Below are 17,349 nucleotides of genomic sequence, written 5' to 3'. Positions count from 1 at the left end.
CAAAAATCTCCAGGAAGGGAGGAAGAATGAATGAATGAATGAATGAATCTATCTATCTATCTATCTATCTATCTATCTATCTATCTATCTATCTATCTATCTATCTATCTATCTATCTATCTATCTATCTATCTATCTATCTATCTATCTATCTATCTATCTATCTATCTATCTATCTATCTATCTATCTATCTATCTATCAGACTGGCCCTTACAGCATGAGGAGGGAGGATGCACAGTGTACATTATAAGAGACAGAACTGAGAGCAGGAACAGTCACAACATAGTTCACACACTACATACATAAATCTTTAATAAGAAGCAGGAAATTCTAATCCTGAGATAACTGAGGGGGAAAAAACAGCATTTTTCACGTTTACTGGTAATCTCCTTACAGAAGCTGACATATGTAACTTTTTGCCCAGTCATACATTAATACTCAAAAAGACAACACTTTAACTGAGTCCAGTTTTATCAGCATTCTGAATTTGGTTAAAATAAGAAACAAGTTGTAAGAAGTAAACAATATTTATTTTGTTCACACAGGCAGTACAAACACTTTTACCATGATAAATCTCCACTATGGAATACAATGTTTGATCATATACAGTACAATACAGTACATGAAAAGTACAATATATAAAAAATGCAAAGTTAATAAGATTCAAGACGAGTCCAGAATAGTCTTATTAGAAGATGAAAAATGATTCATGTTATAAAATGACCTTCACTATAGCAGAACATATTTACCTTATTTTACCTAGTGTTTCTTTTTTCTGATAACGTGATAAATATGTCATCTGCCAAACAACTGAAGTATGAGAATTATGTATAGACTAAAAACCTGTATTACTACAAGACATTTCTAACTGAAATTATATTACTCTGTGGGTACCGGCATTGCTGGTATAGTCACATTGTCACCATATATTAATTTAATCAGTAATTTGGCAAAGTGGCATTTTTCATGAATAGGTCGAGGTCTCTTGGCTTGACCCTTTACCACTTAACCATAGCCATTTTCAGACATGTTCACATACAGCTGAGCACTCAGAATTAGCATCAGCTGTAAAAAATGTATGCCGTCCTAATATGTATGGCATAAGAACCCAACCCCTGCTTAAGGAATTGCACTTGCAAGCAAACCATGAGTTCAAAGAACCATAAACACCGTATCGGACCGGAATAACAGACTGTAAACCAAAGCATAACATAGATGCAACATAACAAATTGTAAGCACTTGGTCTAATATCTTCCAGATGGTTTCTCCCTCTAATTGTTAGGGCCAAATCTTTCAGGGAATAGCTGGGACTGGGTTGCCAGGGCAGCTTTGCGGGTGTAGGTGGTGCAGCGTCTGAGGATCTCTCGGGTGCGTGGACGAGGTGGTATTCTTGGCAGTCTGCCGCTTTCTGAATCGGTAGGGCTTGGCGGTTCCCCAGACACGCCACTGTGTGCGCTGTCAGATTCTGAATCGCTTTCTGGCTTTCCTGTGTCCTCCTCATCCTCAAAGCTCGAGCCCATAGAACTGACGGAGTGGAATCTGACGTCCATGCCATCACTGCTGCTGCAAATGCTGTCTGAGCAGCTGTTGGATCTGTCGTACTGGGCAGGAGTGCTGCACTCACGCTCAGAGACACCCTCCAGGGTGGCTGTGGGGGTCTGGTTAAGGGTGCAGCAGTAGAGCTTCTTTTGCAGGCCGGACATCGGGTCCGTGTACGGCCGCAGGTGCATGGAGGGCACATAGCCTGTCTTCCCATTGTATCTGTAAAAGAACAGTTACAAATAGTAACTATTAAATAGTCATTCAGCATCACCCACATAACAGCAAGGGCTCTTAAATAATCCATGTATTTCACTGAAAAAAACAACCCTGAGTCATTAGAAAGCAATTACATAATCTAGAGTACAATAGCACAGTGTTAGTATTACGTCCTGTAATCCTCTGTTGCACTGCTATAGTATTATCGTCCAGTCTCTGATAAATCTCTGATCTGTGTAATAGTCAGACCCTCGTGACACTTTGGTGCAGTGGTTTAGACATGTCCTCATTTCCTGGCTATAATATCTATAAAGACTAAAGACTAAATTACCTAGCAAGCCACCAGCCATTGTCAGACTTCTGCAACACCTCCAGTATGGTGCCAATGGCCACTGATAACTCATCTCTTGTTTTAGCAGTGTAGCTCCTTGCAGCACAGTACAGAGGAGCTAGGGGACAAAGAAAAAGGAAAAAATGAGAAAAACTTTATGGCATCCAAAAAAACAAACAAAAAAACCCCCAGCAAATGTACACCATGCGCCTACTCAGAAGACAGACATACTAGAAATCAGTACACGCTCCTTAACTTACTTTGAGCAGCTGCGTTATCCAGTTCATCATCTTCTTCTTCGTCCTCACATATCTCCAGGAAGGGAGCAGGAAACCAGGCTAAACATTTGGACTCATTTTCCACCAGCCACCATCCTAACAGAGAAGTACACATGCAATAAGAAATCATGGAACCTACATAGCTTAATTAATATTGTTGCAGGAGAACAGTTTCTCTTGCACTAGGTGAAACATGCCTCTCCCTATCTCAGTGTTAGTTTATCCAGACTGGCCCTTACAGCATGAGGAGGGAGGATGCACAGTGTACCTGCTTGGTCTTTGATGAGAACATCCAGTGTTTCATTCACAGCAACATTAAATGGTCTATTATTAGTGTCCTTCGTCTCATATGGAGCCACACACCGATATGTTTGGGTGACATACGGCTGCGTCACGTTCCCAGAGCTTAGCTTTCTACTGGCCAAGCCATTAGGGACAGCTTCTGGTTGAAAAATCATCACACTGCCAGGGATGGGAAAGAACAGTATTAAAACATTGCAAAAAACCCTCTATAGCCTACCAGATAGGTGATATTATACATTTGTAAAGTTGTGTTATTAAAATTAGTGCAACACACCTGTTCTGCACAAACTCTGGCTGCAACTCCTGCTCTTTGGGAAGGAAGAACTGAATGACGTCTGCCGCACCACTGATGCTGGGGTCACAGTTCAGAAGCTCAGTGCAGTACTTCTCCAGAGCCCTTCCACGACGTACATGCATAGCTGGGGACTTCTGAAAGTTCATCCTTAGCATTTGACCTGACAAAAGATGGTCAACCGTTTTATGATGCAATGCTGAAAGACTCGATGGATTTAACTAATGGGAATTAAACAAATTAAAGATGTACCTCTGAATCTGGGGAGCACTCTCTCTCGTTGATTTTCCACTGCAAATTGTTTTTTCAGTCGCTTCTGTTCGAAAAGTGGAAAAGACAGGGAATACATTACACTGCACTGATAACTGGTGTTCTTTCATATTAAAAAGTTTCCTATTAATCTTACATGAAATTCCTTGAAGTCCTGGAGGGATCTACACACGGTCACTTCGGTCTGATCCGACCACAGCACGGATGTCATGTACATCTGCAACAGAAGGGTAATATATGTTATAACAGGTAATTAATGATAATACATAAAAATCTATTTAATCATCACACATTGTCATCTTACTTTGGTCTTCTCTTTGTACATTATGCCGTTAATTCGGACGTCGATGGGAAAGCGATCAGCCATTGTGATTTCAGCAGCCGTCAAAGTGCGATAAAACAAATACTGTTGTAACGTTTCATTCGTCGGGCATCTAATTTATAGCGCACTCAGGCTGTTAAAGGCGGAGTAAATGTGTCCCATGTGACTTCTGCAAAGGAAGGAACAGGTACCTGCTAATTTAGCAGATGAAACGTGCACTACGTGATAGAGTGCCACACCTTCCTAAAATGTGCTCTGTGCATATTTGTATAAACTGACAAACCGAAGTGTTAATCAAAGCTTAATAGAAGTGCAACACTAAACATTTACAATAAAGTTACCGTGTCTATGGAATCTGTCTAATCTTTTCCAACAGGTTTCTCCCTTTTGCTGGCCAAATCTGTTTGGAAACAGGTGGGCTTGGGTTGCCAGAGTAGCTATGAGGGTGGGTGTAGATGGTGCAGCGGGTAAGGCTCTCGCGGGTTTGTGGGCGAGGGAAAAACCTTCATAGTTCTGGCAGTCTGCCACCTTCTAAATTATTAAGACTGACCACCTCCCTACAAAGTCCACTGTCCTCTCTGTTTACTTCTGGATCAGGTCCAACACCACCAATATTAGTGAAGTAATTAATGTAATTCATGTAATTAACTGGATCTCTTGTAACTTTGAATAGTTACTGTATCGAGCTCATCATGTCTATATTCTTCATCTGCAAAAATATTCAGGAAGGGAGGATTAATGAATGAATGAATGAATGAAAGAATGAATCTATCTATCTATCTATCTATCTATCTATCTATCTATCTATCTATCTATCTATCTATCTATCTATCTATCTATCTATCTATCTATCTATCTATCTATCAGACTGGCCCTTACAGCATGAGGAGGGAGGATGCACAGTGTACATTATAAGAGACAGAACTGAGAGCAGGAACAGTCACAACATAGTTCACACACTACATACATAAATCTTTAATAAGAAGCAGGAAATTCTAATCCTGAGATAACTGAGGGGGAAAAAACAGCATTTTTCACGTTTACTGGTAATCTCCTTACAGAAGCTGACATATGTAACTTTTTGCCCAGTCATACATTAATACTCAAAAAGACAACACTTTAACTGAGTCCAGTTTTATCAGCATTCTGAATTTGGTTAAAATAAGAAACAAGTTGTAAGAAGTAAACAATATTTATTTTGTTCACACAGGCAGTACAAACACTTTTACCATGATAAATCTCCACTATGGAATACAATGTTTGATCATATACAGTACAATACAGTACATGAAAAGTACAATATATAAAAAATGCAAAGTTAATAAGATTCAAGACGAGTCCAGAATAGTCTTATTAGAAGATGAAAAATGATTCATGTTATAAAATGACCTTCACTATAGCAGAACATATTTACCTTATTTTACCTAGTGTTTCTTTTTTCTGATAACGTGATAAATATGTCACCTGCCAAACAACTGAAGTATGAGAATTATGTATAGACTAAAAACCTGTATTACTACAAGACATTTCTAACTGAAATTATATTACTCTGTGGGTACCGGCATTGCTGGTATAGTCACATTGTCACCATATATTAATTTAATCAGTAATTTGGCAAAGTGGCATTTTTCATGAATAGGTCGAGGTCTCTTGGCTTGACCCTTTACCACTTAACCATAGCCATTTTCAGACATGTTCACATACAGCTGAGCACTCAGAATTAGCATCAGCTGTAAAAAATGTATGCCGTCCTAATATGTATGGCATAAGAACCCAACCCCTGCTTAAGGAATTGCACTTGCAAGCAAACCATGAGTTCAAAGAACCATAAACACCGTATCGGACCGGAATAACAGACTGTAAACCAAAGCATAACATAGATGCAACATAACAAATTGTAAGCACTTGGTCTAATATCTTCCAGATGGTTTCTCCCTCTAATTGTTAGGGCCAAATCTTTCAGGGAATAGCTGGGACTGGGTTGCCAGGGCAGCTTTGCGGGTGTAGGTGGTGCAGCGTCTGAGGATCTCTCGGGTGCGTGGACGAGGTGGTATTCTTGGCAGTCTGCCGCTTTCTGAATCGGTAGGGCTTGGCGGTTCCCTAGACACGCCACTGTGTGCGCTGTCAGATTCTGAATCGCTTTCTGGCTTTCCTGTGTCCTCCTCATCCTCAAAGCTCGAGCCCATAGAACTGACGGAGTGGAATCTGACGTCCATGCCATCACTGCTGCTGCAAATGCTGTCTGAGCAGCTGTTGGATCTGTCGTACTGGGCAGGAGTGCTGCACTCACGCTCAGGGACACCCTCCAGGGTGGCTGTGGGGGTCTGGTTAAGGGTGCAGCAGTAGAGCTTCTTTTGCAGGCCGGACATCGGGTCCGTGTACGGCCGCAGGTGCATGGAGGGCACATAGCCTGTCTTCCCATTGTATCTGTAAAAGAACAGTTACAAATAGTAACTATTAAATAGTCATTCAGCATCACCCACATAACAGCAAGGGCTCTTAAATAATCCATGTATTTCACTGAAAAAAACAACCCTGAGTCATTAGAAAGCAATTACATAATCTAGAGTACAATAGCACAGTGTTAGTATTACGTCCTGTAATCCTCTGTTGCACTGCTATAGTATTATCGTCCAGTCTCTGATAAATCTCTGATCTGTGTAATAGTCAGACCCTCGTGACACTTTGGTGCAGTGGTTTAGACATGTCCTCATTTCCTGGCTATAATATCTATAAAGACTAAAGACTAAATTACCTAGCAAGCCACCAGCCATTGTCAGACTTCTGCAACACCTCCAGTATGGTGCCAATGGCCACTGATAACTCATCTCTTGTTTTAGCAGTGTAGCTCCTTGCAGCACAGTACAGAGGAGCTAGGGGACAAAGAAAAAGGAAAAAATGAGAAAAACTTTACGGCATCCAAAAAAACAAACAAAAAAACCCCCAGCAAATGTACACCATGCGCCTACTCAGAAGACAGACATACTAGAAATCAGTACATGCTCCTTAACTTACTTTGAGCAGCTGCGTTATCCAGTTCATCATCTTCTTCTTCGTCCTCACATATCTCCAGGAAGGGAGCAGGAAACCAGGCTAAACATTTGGACTCATTTTCCACCAGCCACCATCCTAACAGAGAAGTACACATGCAATAAGAAATCATGGAACCTACATAGCTTAATTAATATTGTTGCAGGAGAACAGTTTCTCTTGCACTAGGTGAAACATGCCTCTCCCTATCTCAGTGTTAGTTTATCCAGACTGGCCCTTACAGCATGAGGAGGGAGGATGCACAGTGTACCTGCTTGGTCTTTGATGAGAACATCCAGTGTTTCATTCACAGCAACATTAAATGGTCTATTATTAGTGTCCTTCGTCTCATATGGAGCCACACACCGATATGTTTGGGTGACATACGGCTGCGTCACGTTCCCAGAGCTTAGCTTTCTACTGGCCAAGCCATTAGGGACAGCTTCTGGTTGAAAAATCATCACACTGCCAGGGATGGGAAAGAACAGTATTAAAACATTGCAAAAAACCCTCTATAGCCTACCAGATAGGTGATATTATACATTTGTAAAGTTGTGTTATTAAAATTAGTGCAACACACCTGTTCTGCACAAACTCTGGCTGCAACTCCTGCTCTTTGGGAAGGAAGAACTGAATGACGTCTGCCGCACCACTGATGCTGGGGTCACAGTTCAGAAGCTCAGTGCAGTACTTCTCCAGAGCCCTTCCACGACGTACATGCATAGCTGGGGACTTCTGAAAGTTCATCCTTAGCATTTGACCTGACAAAAGATGGTCAACCGTTTTATGATGCAATGCTGAAAGACTCGATGGATTTAACTAATGGGAATTAAACAAATTAAAGATGTACCTCTGAATCTGGGGAGCACTCTCTCTCGTTGATTATCCACTGCAAATTGTTTTTTCAGTCGCTTCTGTTCGAAAAGTGGAAAAGACAGGGAATACATTACACTGCACTGATAACTGGTGTTCTTTCATATTAAAAAGTTTCCTATTAATCTTACATGAAATTCCTTGAAGTCCTGGAGGGATCTACACACGGTCACTTCGGTCTGATCCGACCACAGCACGGATGTCATGTACATCTGCAACAGAAGGGTAATATATGTTATAACAGGTAATTAATGATAATACATAAAAATCTATTTAATCATCACACATTGTCATCTTACTTTGGTCTTCTCTTTGTACATTATGCCGTTAATTCGGACGTCGATGGGAAAGCGATCAGCCATTGTGATTTCAGCAGCCGTCAAAGTGCGATAAAACAAATACTGTTGTAACGTTTCATTCGTCGGGCATCTAATTTATAGCGCACTCAGGCTGTTAAAGGCGGAGTAAATGTGTCCCATGTGACTTCTGCAAAGGAAGGAACAGGTACCTGCTAATTTAGCAGATGAAACGTGCACTACGTGATAGAGTGCCACACCTTCCTAAAATGTGCTCTGTGCATATTTGTATAAACTGACAAACCGAAGTGTTAATCAAAGCTTAATAGAAGTGCAACACTAAACATTTACAATAAAGTTACCGTGTCTATGGAATCTGTCTAATCTTTTCCAACAGGTTTCTCCCTTTTGCTGGCCAAATCTGTTTGGAAACAGGTGGGCTTGGGTTGCCAGAGTAGCTATGAGGGTGGGTGTAGATGGTGCAGCGGGTAAGGCTCTCGCGGGTTTGTGGGCGAGGGAAAAACCTTCATAGTTCTGGCAGTCTGCCACCTTCTAAACTATTAAGACTGACCACCTCCCTACAAAGTCCACTGTCCTCTCTGTTTACTTCTGGATCAGGTCCAACACCCCCAATATCAGTGAAGTAATTAATGTAATTCATGTAATTAACTGGATCTCTTGTAACTTTGAATAGTTACTGTATCTAGCTCATCATGTCTGTATTCTTCATCTGCAAAAATCTCCAGGAAGGGAGGAAGAATGAATGAATGAATGAATGAATCTATCTATCTATCTATCTATCTATCTATCTATCTATCTATCTATCTATCTATCTATCTATCTATCTATCTATCTATCTATCTATCTATCTATCTATCTATCTATCTATCTATCTATCTATCTATCTATCTATCTATCAGACTGGCCCTTACAGCATGAGGAGGGAGGATGCACAGTGTACATTATAAGAGACAGAACTGAGAGCAGGAACAGTCACAACATAGTTCACACACTACATACATAAATCTTTAATAAGAAGCAGGAAATTCTAATCCTGAGATAACTGAGGGGGAAAAAACAGCATTTTTCACGTTTACTGGTAATCTCCTTACAGAAGCTGACATATGTAACTTTTTGCCCAGTCATACATTAATACTCAAAAAGACAACACTTTAACTGAGTCCAGTTTTATCAGCATTCTGAATTTGGTTAAAATAAGAAACAAGTTGTAAGAAGTAAACAATATTTATTTTGTTCACACAGGCAGTACAAACACTTTTACCATGATAAATCTCCACTATGGAATACAATGTTTGATCATATACAGTACAATACAGTACATGAAAAGTACAATATATAAAAAATGCAAAGTTAATAAGATTCAAGACGAGTCCAGAATAGTCTTATTAGAAGATGAAAAATGATTCATGTTATAAAATGACCTTCACTATAGCAGAACATATTTACCTTATTTTACCTAGTGTTTCTTTTTTCTGATAACGTGATAAATATGTCATCTGCCAAACAACTGAAGTATGAGAATTATGTATAGACTAAAAACCTGTATTACTACAAGACATTTCTAACTGAAATTATATTACTCTGTGGGTACCGGCATTGCTGGTATAGTCACATTGTCACCATATATTAATTTAATCAGTAATTTGGCAAAGTGGCATTTTTCATGAATAGGTCGAGGTCTCTTGGCTTGACCCTTTACCACTTAACCATAGCCATTTTCAGACATGTTCACATACAGCTGAGCACTCAGAATTAGCATCAGCTGTAAAAAATGTATGCCGTCCTAATATGTATGGCATAAGAACCCAACCCCTGCTTAAGGAATTGCACTTGCAAGCAAACCATGAGTTCAAAGAACCATAAACACCGTATCGGACCGGAATAACAGACTGTAAACCAAAGCATAACATAGATGCAACATAACAAATTGTAAGCACTTGGTCTAATATCTTCCAGATGGTTTCTCCCTCTAATTGTTAGGGCCAAATCTTTCAGGGAATAGCTGGGACTGGGTTGCCAGGGCAGCTTTGCGGGTGTAGGTGGTGCAGCGTCTGAGGATCTCTCGGGTGCGTGGACGAGGTGGTATTCTTGGCAGTCTGCCGCTTTCTGAATCGGTAGGGCTTGGCGGTTCCCCAGACACGCCACTGTGTGCGCTGTCAGATTCTGAATCGCTTTCTGGCTTTCCTGTGTCCTCCTCATCCTCAAAGCTCGAGCCCATAGAACTGACGGAGTGGAATCTGACGTCCATGCCATCACTGCTGCTGCAAATGCTGTCTGAGCAGCTGTTGGATCTGTCGTACTGGGCAGGAGTGCTGCACTCACGCTCAGAGACACCCTCCAGGGTGGCTGTGGGGGTCTGGTTAAGGGTGCAGCAGTAGAGCTTCTTTTGCAGGCCGGACATCGGGTCCGTGTACGGCCACAGGTGCATGGAGGGCACATAGCCTGTCTTCCCATTGTATCTGTAAAAGAACAGTTACAAATAGTAACTATTAAATAGTCATTCAGCATCACCCACATAACAGCAAGGGCTCTTAAATAATCCATGTATTTCACTGAAAAAAACAACCCTGAGTCATTAGAAAGCAATTACATAATCTAGAGTACAATAGCACAGTGTTAGTATTACGTCCTGTAATCCTCTGTTGCACTGCTATAGTATTATCGTCCAGTCTCTGATAAATCTCTGATCTGTGTAATAGTCAGACCCTCGTGACACTTTGGTGCAGTGGTTTAGACATGTCCTCATTTCCTGGCTATAATATCTATAAAGACTAAAGACTAAATTACCTAGCAAGCCACCAGCCATTGTCAGACTTCTGCAACACCTCCAGTATGGTGCCAATGGCCACTGATAACTCATCTCTTGTTTTAGCAGTGTAGCTCCTTGCAGCACAGTACAGAGGAGCTAGGGGACAAAGAAAAAGGAAAAAATGAGAAAAACTTTATGGCATCCAAAAAAACAAACAAAAAAACCCCCAGCAAATGTACACCATGCGCCTACTCAGAAGACAGACATACTAGAAATCAGTACACGCTCCTTAACTTACTTTGAGCAGCTGCGTTATCCAGTTCATCATCTTCTTCTTCGTCCTCACATATCTCCAGGAAGGGAGCAGGAAACCAGGCTAAACATTTGGACTCATTTTCCACCAGCCACCATCCTAACAGAGAAGTACACATGCAATAAGAAATCATGGAACCTACATAGCTTAATTAATATTGTTGCAGGAGAACAGTTTCTCTTGCACTAGGTGAAACATGCCTCTCCCTATCTCAGTGTTAGTTTATCCAGACTGGCCCTTACAGCATGAGGAGGGAGGATGCACAGTGTACCTGCTTGGTCTTTGATGAGAACATCCAGTGTTTCATTCACAGCAACATTAAATGGTCTATTATTAGTGTCCTTCGTCTCATATGGAGCCACACACCGATATGTTTGGGTGACATACGGCTGCGTCACGTTCCCAGAGCTTAGCTTTCTACTGGCCAAGCCATTAGGGACAGCTTCTGGTTGAAAAATCATCACACTGCCAGGGATGGGAAAGAACAGTATTAAAACATTGCAAAAAACCCTCTATAGCCTACCAGATAGGTGATATTATACATTTGTAAAGTTGTGTTATTAAAATTAGTGCAACACACCTGTTCTGCACAAACTCTGGCTGCAACTCCTGCTCTTTGGGAAGGAAGAACTGAATGACGTCTGCCGCACCACTGATGCTGGGGTCACAGTTCAGAAGCTCAGTGCAGTACTTCTCCAGAGCCCTTCCACGACGTACATGCATAGCTGGGGACTTCTGAAAGTTCATCCTTAGCATTTGACCTGACAAAAGATGGTCAACCGTTTTATGATGCAATGCTGAAAGACTCGATGGATTTAACTAATGGGAATTAAACAAATTAAAGATGTACCTCTGAATCTGGGGAGCACTCTCTCTCGTTGATTTTCCACTGCAAATTGTTTTTTCAGTCGCTTCTGTTCGAAAAGTGGAAAAGACAGGGAATACATTACACTGCACTGATAACTGGTGTTCTTTCATATTAAAAAGTTTCCTATTAATCTTACATGAAATTCCTTGAAGTCCTGGAGGGATCTACACACGGTCACTTCGGTCTGATCCGACCACAGCACGGATGTCATGTACATCTGCAACAGAAGGGTAATATATGTTATAACAGGTAATTAATGATAATACATAAAAATCTATTTAATCATCACACATTGTCATCTTACTTTGGTCTTCTCTTTGTACATTATGCCGTTAATTCGGACGTCGATGGGAAAGCGATCAGCCATTGTGATTTCAGCAGCCGTCAAAGTGCGATAAAACAAATACTGTTGTAACGTTTCATTCGTCGGGCATCTAATTTATAGCGCACTCAGGCTGTTAAAGGCGGAGTAAATGTGTCCCATGTGACTTCTGCAAAGGAAGGAACAGGTACCTGCTAATTTAGCAGATGAAACGTGCACTACGTGATAGAGTGCCACACCTTCCTAAAATGTGCTCTGTGCATATTTGTATAAACTGACAAACCGAAGTGTTAATCAAAGCTTAATAGAAGTGCAACACTAAACATTTACAATAAAGTTACCGTGTCTATGGAATCTGTCTAATCTTTTCCAACAGGTTTCTCCCTTTTGCTGGCCAAATCTGTTTGGAAACAGGTGGGCTTGGGTTGCCAGAGTAGCTATGAGGGTGGGTGTAGATGGTGCAGCGGGTAAGGCTCTCGCGGGTTTGTGGGCGAGGGAAAAACCTTCATAGTTCTGGCAGTCTGCCACCTTCTAAATTATTAAGACTGACCACCTCCCTACAAAGTCCACTGTCCTCTCTGTTTACTTCTGGATCAGGTCCAACACCACCAATATTAGTGAAGTAATTAATGTAATTCATGTAATTAACTGGATCTCTTGTAACTTTGAATAGTTACTGTATCGAGCTCATCATGTCTATATTCTTCATCTGCAAAAATATTCAGGAAGGGAGGATTAATGAATGAATGAATGAATGAAAGAATGAATCTATCTATCTATCTATCTATCTATCTATCTATCTATCTATCTATCTATCTATCTATCTATCTATCTATCAGACTGGCCCTTACAGCATGAGGAGGGAGGATGCACAGTGTACATTATAAGAGACAGAACTGAGAGCAGGAACAGTCACAACATAGTTCACACACTACATACATAAATCTTTAATAAGAAGCAGGAAATTCTAATCCTGAGATAACTGAGGGGGAAAAAACAGCATTTTTCACGTTTACTGGTAATCTCCTTACAGAAGCTGACATATGTAACTTTTTGCCCAGTCATACATTAATACTCAAAAAGACAACACTTTAACTGAGTCCAGTTTTATCAGCATTCTGAATTTGGTTAAAATAAGAAACAAGTTGTAAGAAGTAAACAATATTTATTTTGTTCACACAGGCAGTACAAACACTTTTACCATGATAAATCTCCACTATGGAATACAATGTTTGATCATATACAGTACAATACAGTACATGAAAAGTACAATATATAAAAAATGCAAAGTTAATAAGATTCAAGACGAGTCCAGAATAGTCTTATTAGAAGATGAAAAATGATTCATGTTATAAAATGACCTTCACTATAGCAGAACATATTTACCTTATTTTACCTAGTGTTTCTTTTTTCTGATAACGTGATAAATATGTCACCTGCCAAACAACTGAAGTATGAGAATTATGTATAGACTAAAAACCTGTATTACTACAAGACATTTCTAACTGAAATTATATTACTCTGTGGGTACCGGCATTGCTGGTATAGTCACATTGTCACCATATATTAATTTAATCAGTAATTTGGCAAAGTGGCATTTTTCATGAATAGGTCGAGGTCTCTTGGCTTGACCCTTTACCACTTAACCATAGCCATTTTCAGACATGTTCACATACAGCTGAGCACTCAGAATTAGCATCAGCTGTAAAAAATGTATGCCGTCCTAATATGTATGGCATAAGAACCCAACCCCTGCTTAAGGAATTGCACTTGCAAGCAAACCATGAGTTCAAAGAACCATAAACACCGTATCGGACCGGAATAACAGACTGTAAACCAAAGCATAACATAGATGCAACATAACAAATTGTAAGCACTTGGTCTAATATCTTCCAGATGGTTTCTCCCTCTAATTGTTAGGGCCAAATCTTTCAGGGAATAGCTGGGACTGGGTTGCCAGGGCAGCTTTGCGGGTGTAGGTGGTGCAGCGTCTGAGGATCTCTCGGGTGCGTGGACGAGGTGGTATTCTTGGCAGTCTGCCGCTTTCTGAATCGGTAGGGCTTGGCGGTTCCCCAGACACGCCACTGTGTGCGCTGTCAGATTCTGAATCGCTTTCTGGCTTTCCTGTGTCCTCCTCATCCTCAAAGCTCGAGCCCATAGAACTGACGGAGTGGAATCTGACGTCCATGCCATCACTGCTGCTGCAAATGCTGTCTGAGCAGCTGTTGGATCTGTCGTACTGGGCAGGAGTGCTGCACTCACGCTCAGGGACACCCTCCAGGGTGGCTGTGGGGGTCTGGTTAAGGGTGCAGCAGTAGAGCTTCTTTTGCAGGCCGGACATCGGGTCCGTGTACGGCCGCAGGTGCATGGAGGGCACATAGCCTGTCTTCCCATTGTATCTGTAAAAGAACAGTTACAAATAGTAACTATTAAATAGTCATTCAGCATCACCCACATAACAGCAAGGGCTCTTAAATAATCCATGTATTTCACTGAAAAAAACAACCCTGAGTCATTAGAAAGCAATTACATAATCTGATCTGTGTAATAGTCAGACCCTCGTGACACTTTGGTGCAGTGGTTTAGACATGTCCTCATTTCCTGGCTATAATATCTATAAAGACTAAAGACTAAATTACCTAGCAAGCCACCAGCCATTGTCAGACTTCTGCAACACCTCCAGTATGGTGCCAATGGCCACTGATAACTCATCTCTTGTTTTAGCAGTGTAGCTCCTTGCAGCACAGTACAGAGGAGCTAGGGGACAAAGAAAAAGGAAAAAATGAGAAAAACTTTACGGCATCCAAAAAAACAAACAAAAAAACCCCCAGCAAATGTACACCATGCGCCTACTCAGAAGACAGACATACTAGAAATCAGTACATGCTCCTTAACTTACTTTGAGCAGCTGCGTTATCCAGTTCATCATCTTCTTCTTCGTCCTCACATATCTCCAGGAAGGGAGCAGGAAACCAGGCTAAACATTTGGACTCATTTTCCACCAGCCACCATCCTAACAGAGAAGTACACATGCAATAAGAAATCATGGAACCTACATAGCTTAATTAATATTGTTGCAGGAGAACAGTTTCTCTTGCACTAGGTGAAACATGCCTCTCCCTATCTCAGTGTTAGTTTATCCAGACTGGCCCTTACAGCATGAGGAGGGAGGATGCACAGTGTACCTGCTTGGTCTTTGATGAGAACATCCAGTGTTTCATTCACAGCAACATTAAATGGTCTATTATTAGTGTCCTTCGTCTCATATGGAGCCACACACCGATATGTTTGGGTGACATACGGCTGCGTCACGTTCCCAGAGCTTAGCTTTCTACTGGCCAAGCCATTAGGGACAGCTTCTGGTTGAAAAATCATCACACTGCCAGGGATGGGAAAGAACAGTATTAAAACATTGCAAAAAACCCTCTATAGCCTACCAGATAGGTGATATTATACATTTGTAAAGTTGTGTTATTAAAATTAGTGCAACACACCTGTTCTGCACAAACTCTGGCTGCAACTCCTGCTCTTTGGGAAGGAAGAACTGAATGACGTCTGCCGCACCACTGATGCTGGGGTCACAGTTCAGAAGCTCAGTGCAGTACTTCTCCAGAGCCCTTCCACGACGTACATGCATAGCTGGGGACTTCTGAAAGTTCATCCTTAGCATTTGACCTGACAAAAGATGGTCAACCGTTTTATGATGCAATGCTGAAAGACTCGATGGATTTAACTAATGGGAATTAAACAAATTAAAGATGTACCTCTGAATCTGGGGAGCACTCTCTCTCGTTGATTTTCCACTGCAAATTGTTTTTTCAGTCGCTTCTGTTCGAAAAGTGGAAAAGACAGGGAATACATTACACTGCACTGATAACTGGTGTTCTTTCATATTAAAAAGTTTCCTATTAATCTTACATGAAATTCCTTGAAGTCCTGGAGGGATCTACACACGGTCACTTCGGTCTGATCCGACCACAGCACGGATGTCATGTACATCTGCAACAGAAGGGTAATATATGTTATAACAGGCAATTAATGATAATACATAAAAATCTATTTAATCATCACACATTGTCATCTTACTTTGGTCTTCTCTTTGTACATTATGCCGTTAATTCGGACGTCGATGGGAAAGCGATCAGCCATTGTGATTTCAGCAGCCGTCAAAGTGCGATAAAACAAATACTGTTGTAACGTTTCATTCGTCGGGCATCTAATTTATAGCGCACTCAGGCTGTTAAAGGCGGAGTAAATGTGTCCCATGTGACTTCTGCAAAGGAAGGAACAGGTACCTGCTAATTTAGCGGATTAAACGTGCACTACCTGATAGAGCGCCACACCTTCTTTGGCATCCGCCGGCGAGCGATACTGGCAACCCATACAACTTCACTGTCCTCATAGTCAACATGCTTCTTTCTGAAAAAGGTTAGCTCTGAAGTGTTGCTGTCTTCAGCGTCTTTTAAAAGCAATAAAGGAGAAAAATTATTTTACGTTCATATGCAATACTTTGATTTTTTTCCCCTGCTTTTAAGCACTTTTCCGTTTCACTTAACATTCCAGTTAATCGTTTAATTAAGATAAAAAATGGTTCATAAATGAAGTTGCACATTTAATTTAAATTACCGCTGTCACGTTCGGTTTCATCCTTTATTTTTAACTTCTTGTTTGTTTGTTTGTTCTTTTATTGCTCTCCTGTTACGGTGCGGTGAGCGTTGCATTATTTCCTTTGGCGCTAGTTTCACTTTCCACACGGTACTTGTGAAGTGTTGTCACCGACTGCTCCGCCGCCGCAAAGTCACGTGGTACGGCCCGCGGCGTGCAGGGAGATCCACGTGTACTGTGTTTATGTTGTAACCACGCCCCCCGGGACCGGACACACGTGCGCAGGGTTTAATGCTGATGTCTCGTGTCTATGCAAACCCCTCTCCGTGTGTGCGCCCTTTGTTGGTCATTGTCGCTACGTGTGTGTTGAACTCGAGCTGTGTAGCCCTAACGTTGGTTTTGTCCCATGTGAAAGTCTAGGAAGTCTGTGGGTCCTGCTTTGTGGCACTCGGGCCGGGAGCAACGTTAAGAGTGTACAGCTTGCTCTGTTAGCTTCCTGTTTCTGAGAGGGTGAATTCAGCTAAATGGGGTTTTGTTATTCTATTGCAGTCTAAATTTAAAAACGGTTACACTGGTAGCTAGCAAAAAATAATTTAACAAAACTGAGCTGTGCTCTATACATCGTCTTTTATGAGATTTCAAAGGGAGGACCATGCTGAAATGGCAGTAATGCAAGCCTTTGTTTTACATACTCTTGTCTGGTAAATGGCTCAAAG

The 17,349-nt window shown here is 41.2% G+C and overlaps 4 protein-coding genes across 4 annotated transcripts; all 4 read right to left on the bottom strand.

Moving 5' to 3' along the window:
- Positions 1 to 291: 291 nt before the first annotated feature.
- On the bottom strand, positions 292 to 3,697 carry LOC118242436 (NADPH oxidase organizer 1-like). Its single transcript, XM_035533753.2, has 8 exons — positions 3,539 to 3,697; positions 3,371 to 3,451; positions 3,217 to 3,280; positions 2,947 to 3,127; positions 2,638 to 2,831; positions 2,352 to 2,465; positions 2,092 to 2,209; positions 292 to 1,763 (listed from the first exon to the last, which is right to left on the bottom strand). The coding sequence occupies exons 1-8, from the start codon at positions 3,599 to 3,601 to the stop codon at positions 1,274 to 1,276; spliced, it is 1,305 nt and encodes a 434-aa protein (XP_035389646.1). The 5' UTR covers positions 3,602 to 3,697; the 3' UTR covers positions 292 to 1,273.
- An 814-nt stretch (positions 3,698 to 4,511) lies between these two features.
- On the bottom strand, positions 4,512 to 7,916 carry LOC118242415 (NADPH oxidase organizer 1-like). Its single transcript, XM_081697980.1, has 8 exons — positions 7,759 to 7,916; positions 7,591 to 7,671; positions 7,437 to 7,500; positions 7,167 to 7,347; positions 6,858 to 7,051; positions 6,572 to 6,685; positions 6,312 to 6,429; positions 4,512 to 5,983 (listed from the first exon to the last, which is right to left on the bottom strand). Exons 1-8 carry the CDS (start codon positions 7,819 to 7,821, stop codon positions 5,494 to 5,496), a joined length of 1,305 nt encoding a protein of 434 aa, XP_081554106.1. The 5' UTR covers positions 7,822 to 7,916; the 3' UTR covers positions 4,512 to 5,493.
- Positions 7,917 to 8,763: 847 nt separating this feature from the next.
- On the bottom strand, positions 8,764 to 12,175 carry LOC145651348 (NADPH oxidase organizer 1-like). Its single transcript, XM_081697981.1, has 8 exons — positions 12,011 to 12,175; positions 11,843 to 11,923; positions 11,689 to 11,752; positions 11,419 to 11,599; positions 11,110 to 11,303; positions 10,824 to 10,937; positions 10,564 to 10,681; positions 8,764 to 10,235 (listed from the first exon to the last, which is right to left on the bottom strand). Exons 1-8 carry the CDS (start codon positions 12,071 to 12,073, stop codon positions 9,746 to 9,748), a joined length of 1,305 nt encoding a protein of 434 aa, XP_081554107.1. The 5' UTR covers positions 12,074 to 12,175; the 3' UTR covers positions 8,764 to 9,745.
- A 780-nt stretch (positions 12,176 to 12,955) lies between these two features.
- On the bottom strand, positions 12,956 to 16,312 carry LOC118242432 (NADPH oxidase organizer 1-like). Its single transcript, XM_035533734.2, has 8 exons — positions 16,115 to 16,312; positions 15,947 to 16,027; positions 15,793 to 15,856; positions 15,523 to 15,703; positions 15,214 to 15,407; positions 14,928 to 15,041; positions 14,668 to 14,785; positions 12,956 to 14,427 (listed from the first exon to the last, which is right to left on the bottom strand). Exons 1-8 carry the CDS (start codon positions 16,175 to 16,177, stop codon positions 13,938 to 13,940), a joined length of 1,305 nt encoding a protein of 434 aa, XP_035389627.2. The 5' UTR covers positions 16,178 to 16,312; the 3' UTR covers positions 12,956 to 13,937.
- Positions 16,313 to 17,349: the final 1,037 nt, after the last annotated feature.

Source organism: Electrophorus electricus, chromosome 15, assembly GCF_041902795.1.
Source record: "Electrophorus electricus isolate QZ-2024a chromosome 15, ASM4190279v1, whole genome shotgun sequence".
NCBI classification, from domain to species: domain Eukaryota; kingdom Metazoa; phylum Chordata; class Actinopteri; order Gymnotiformes; family Gymnotidae; genus Electrophorus; species Electrophorus electricus.
Note: the sequence above shows the minus strand (reverse complement) of the source record. Positions and strands in the feature narration are given on the sequence as shown.

Coding starts and splice junctions, on each gene's coding strand:
- LOC118242436 (XM_035533753.2), bottom strand. CDS start 3,601: ATGGCTGATCGCTTTCCCATCGACGTCCGAATTAACGGCATAATGTAC. Junction 3,128..3,216: donor AGTGCTCCCCAGATTCAGAG/GTACATCTTTAA, acceptor ATCTTTTGTCAG/GTCAAATGCTAAGGATGAAC. Junction 2,210..2,351: donor GGATAACGCAGCTGCTCAAA/GTAAGTTAAGGA, acceptor TTTGTCCCCTAG/CTCCTCTGTACTGTGCTGCA.
- LOC118242415 (XM_081697980.1), bottom strand. CDS start 7,821: ATGGCTGATCGCTTTCCCATCGACGTCCGAATTAACGGCATAATGTAC. Junction 7,348..7,436: donor AGTGCTCCCCAGATTCAGAG/GTACATCTTTAA, acceptor ATCTTTTGTCAG/GTCAAATGCTAAGGATGAAC. Junction 6,430..6,571: donor GGATAACGCAGCTGCTCAAA/GTAAGTTAAGGA, acceptor TTTGTCCCCTAG/CTCCTCTGTACTGTGCTGCA.
- LOC145651348 (XM_081697981.1), bottom strand. CDS start 12,073: ATGGCTGATCGCTTTCCCATCGACGTCCGAATTAACGGCATAATGTAC. Junction 10,682..10,823: donor GGATAACGCAGCTGCTCAAA/GTAAGTTAAGGA, acceptor TTTGTCCCCTAG/CTCCTCTGTACTGTGCTGCA. Junction 10,236..10,563: donor AATGGCTGGTGGCTTGCTAG/GTAATTTAGTCT, acceptor GTTCTTTTACAG/ATACAATGGGAAGACAGGCT.
- LOC118242432 (XM_035533734.2), bottom strand. CDS start 16,177: ATGGCTGATCGCTTTCCCATCGACGTCCGAATTAACGGCATAATGTAC. Junction 16,028..16,114: donor TGTACAAAGAGAAGACCAAA/GTAAGATGACAA, acceptor CTTCTGTTGCAG/ATGTACATGACATCCGTGCT. Junction 15,857..15,946: donor AGGACTTCAAGGAATTTCAT/GTAAGATTAATA, acceptor CTTTTCGAACAG/AAGCGACTGAAAAAACAATT.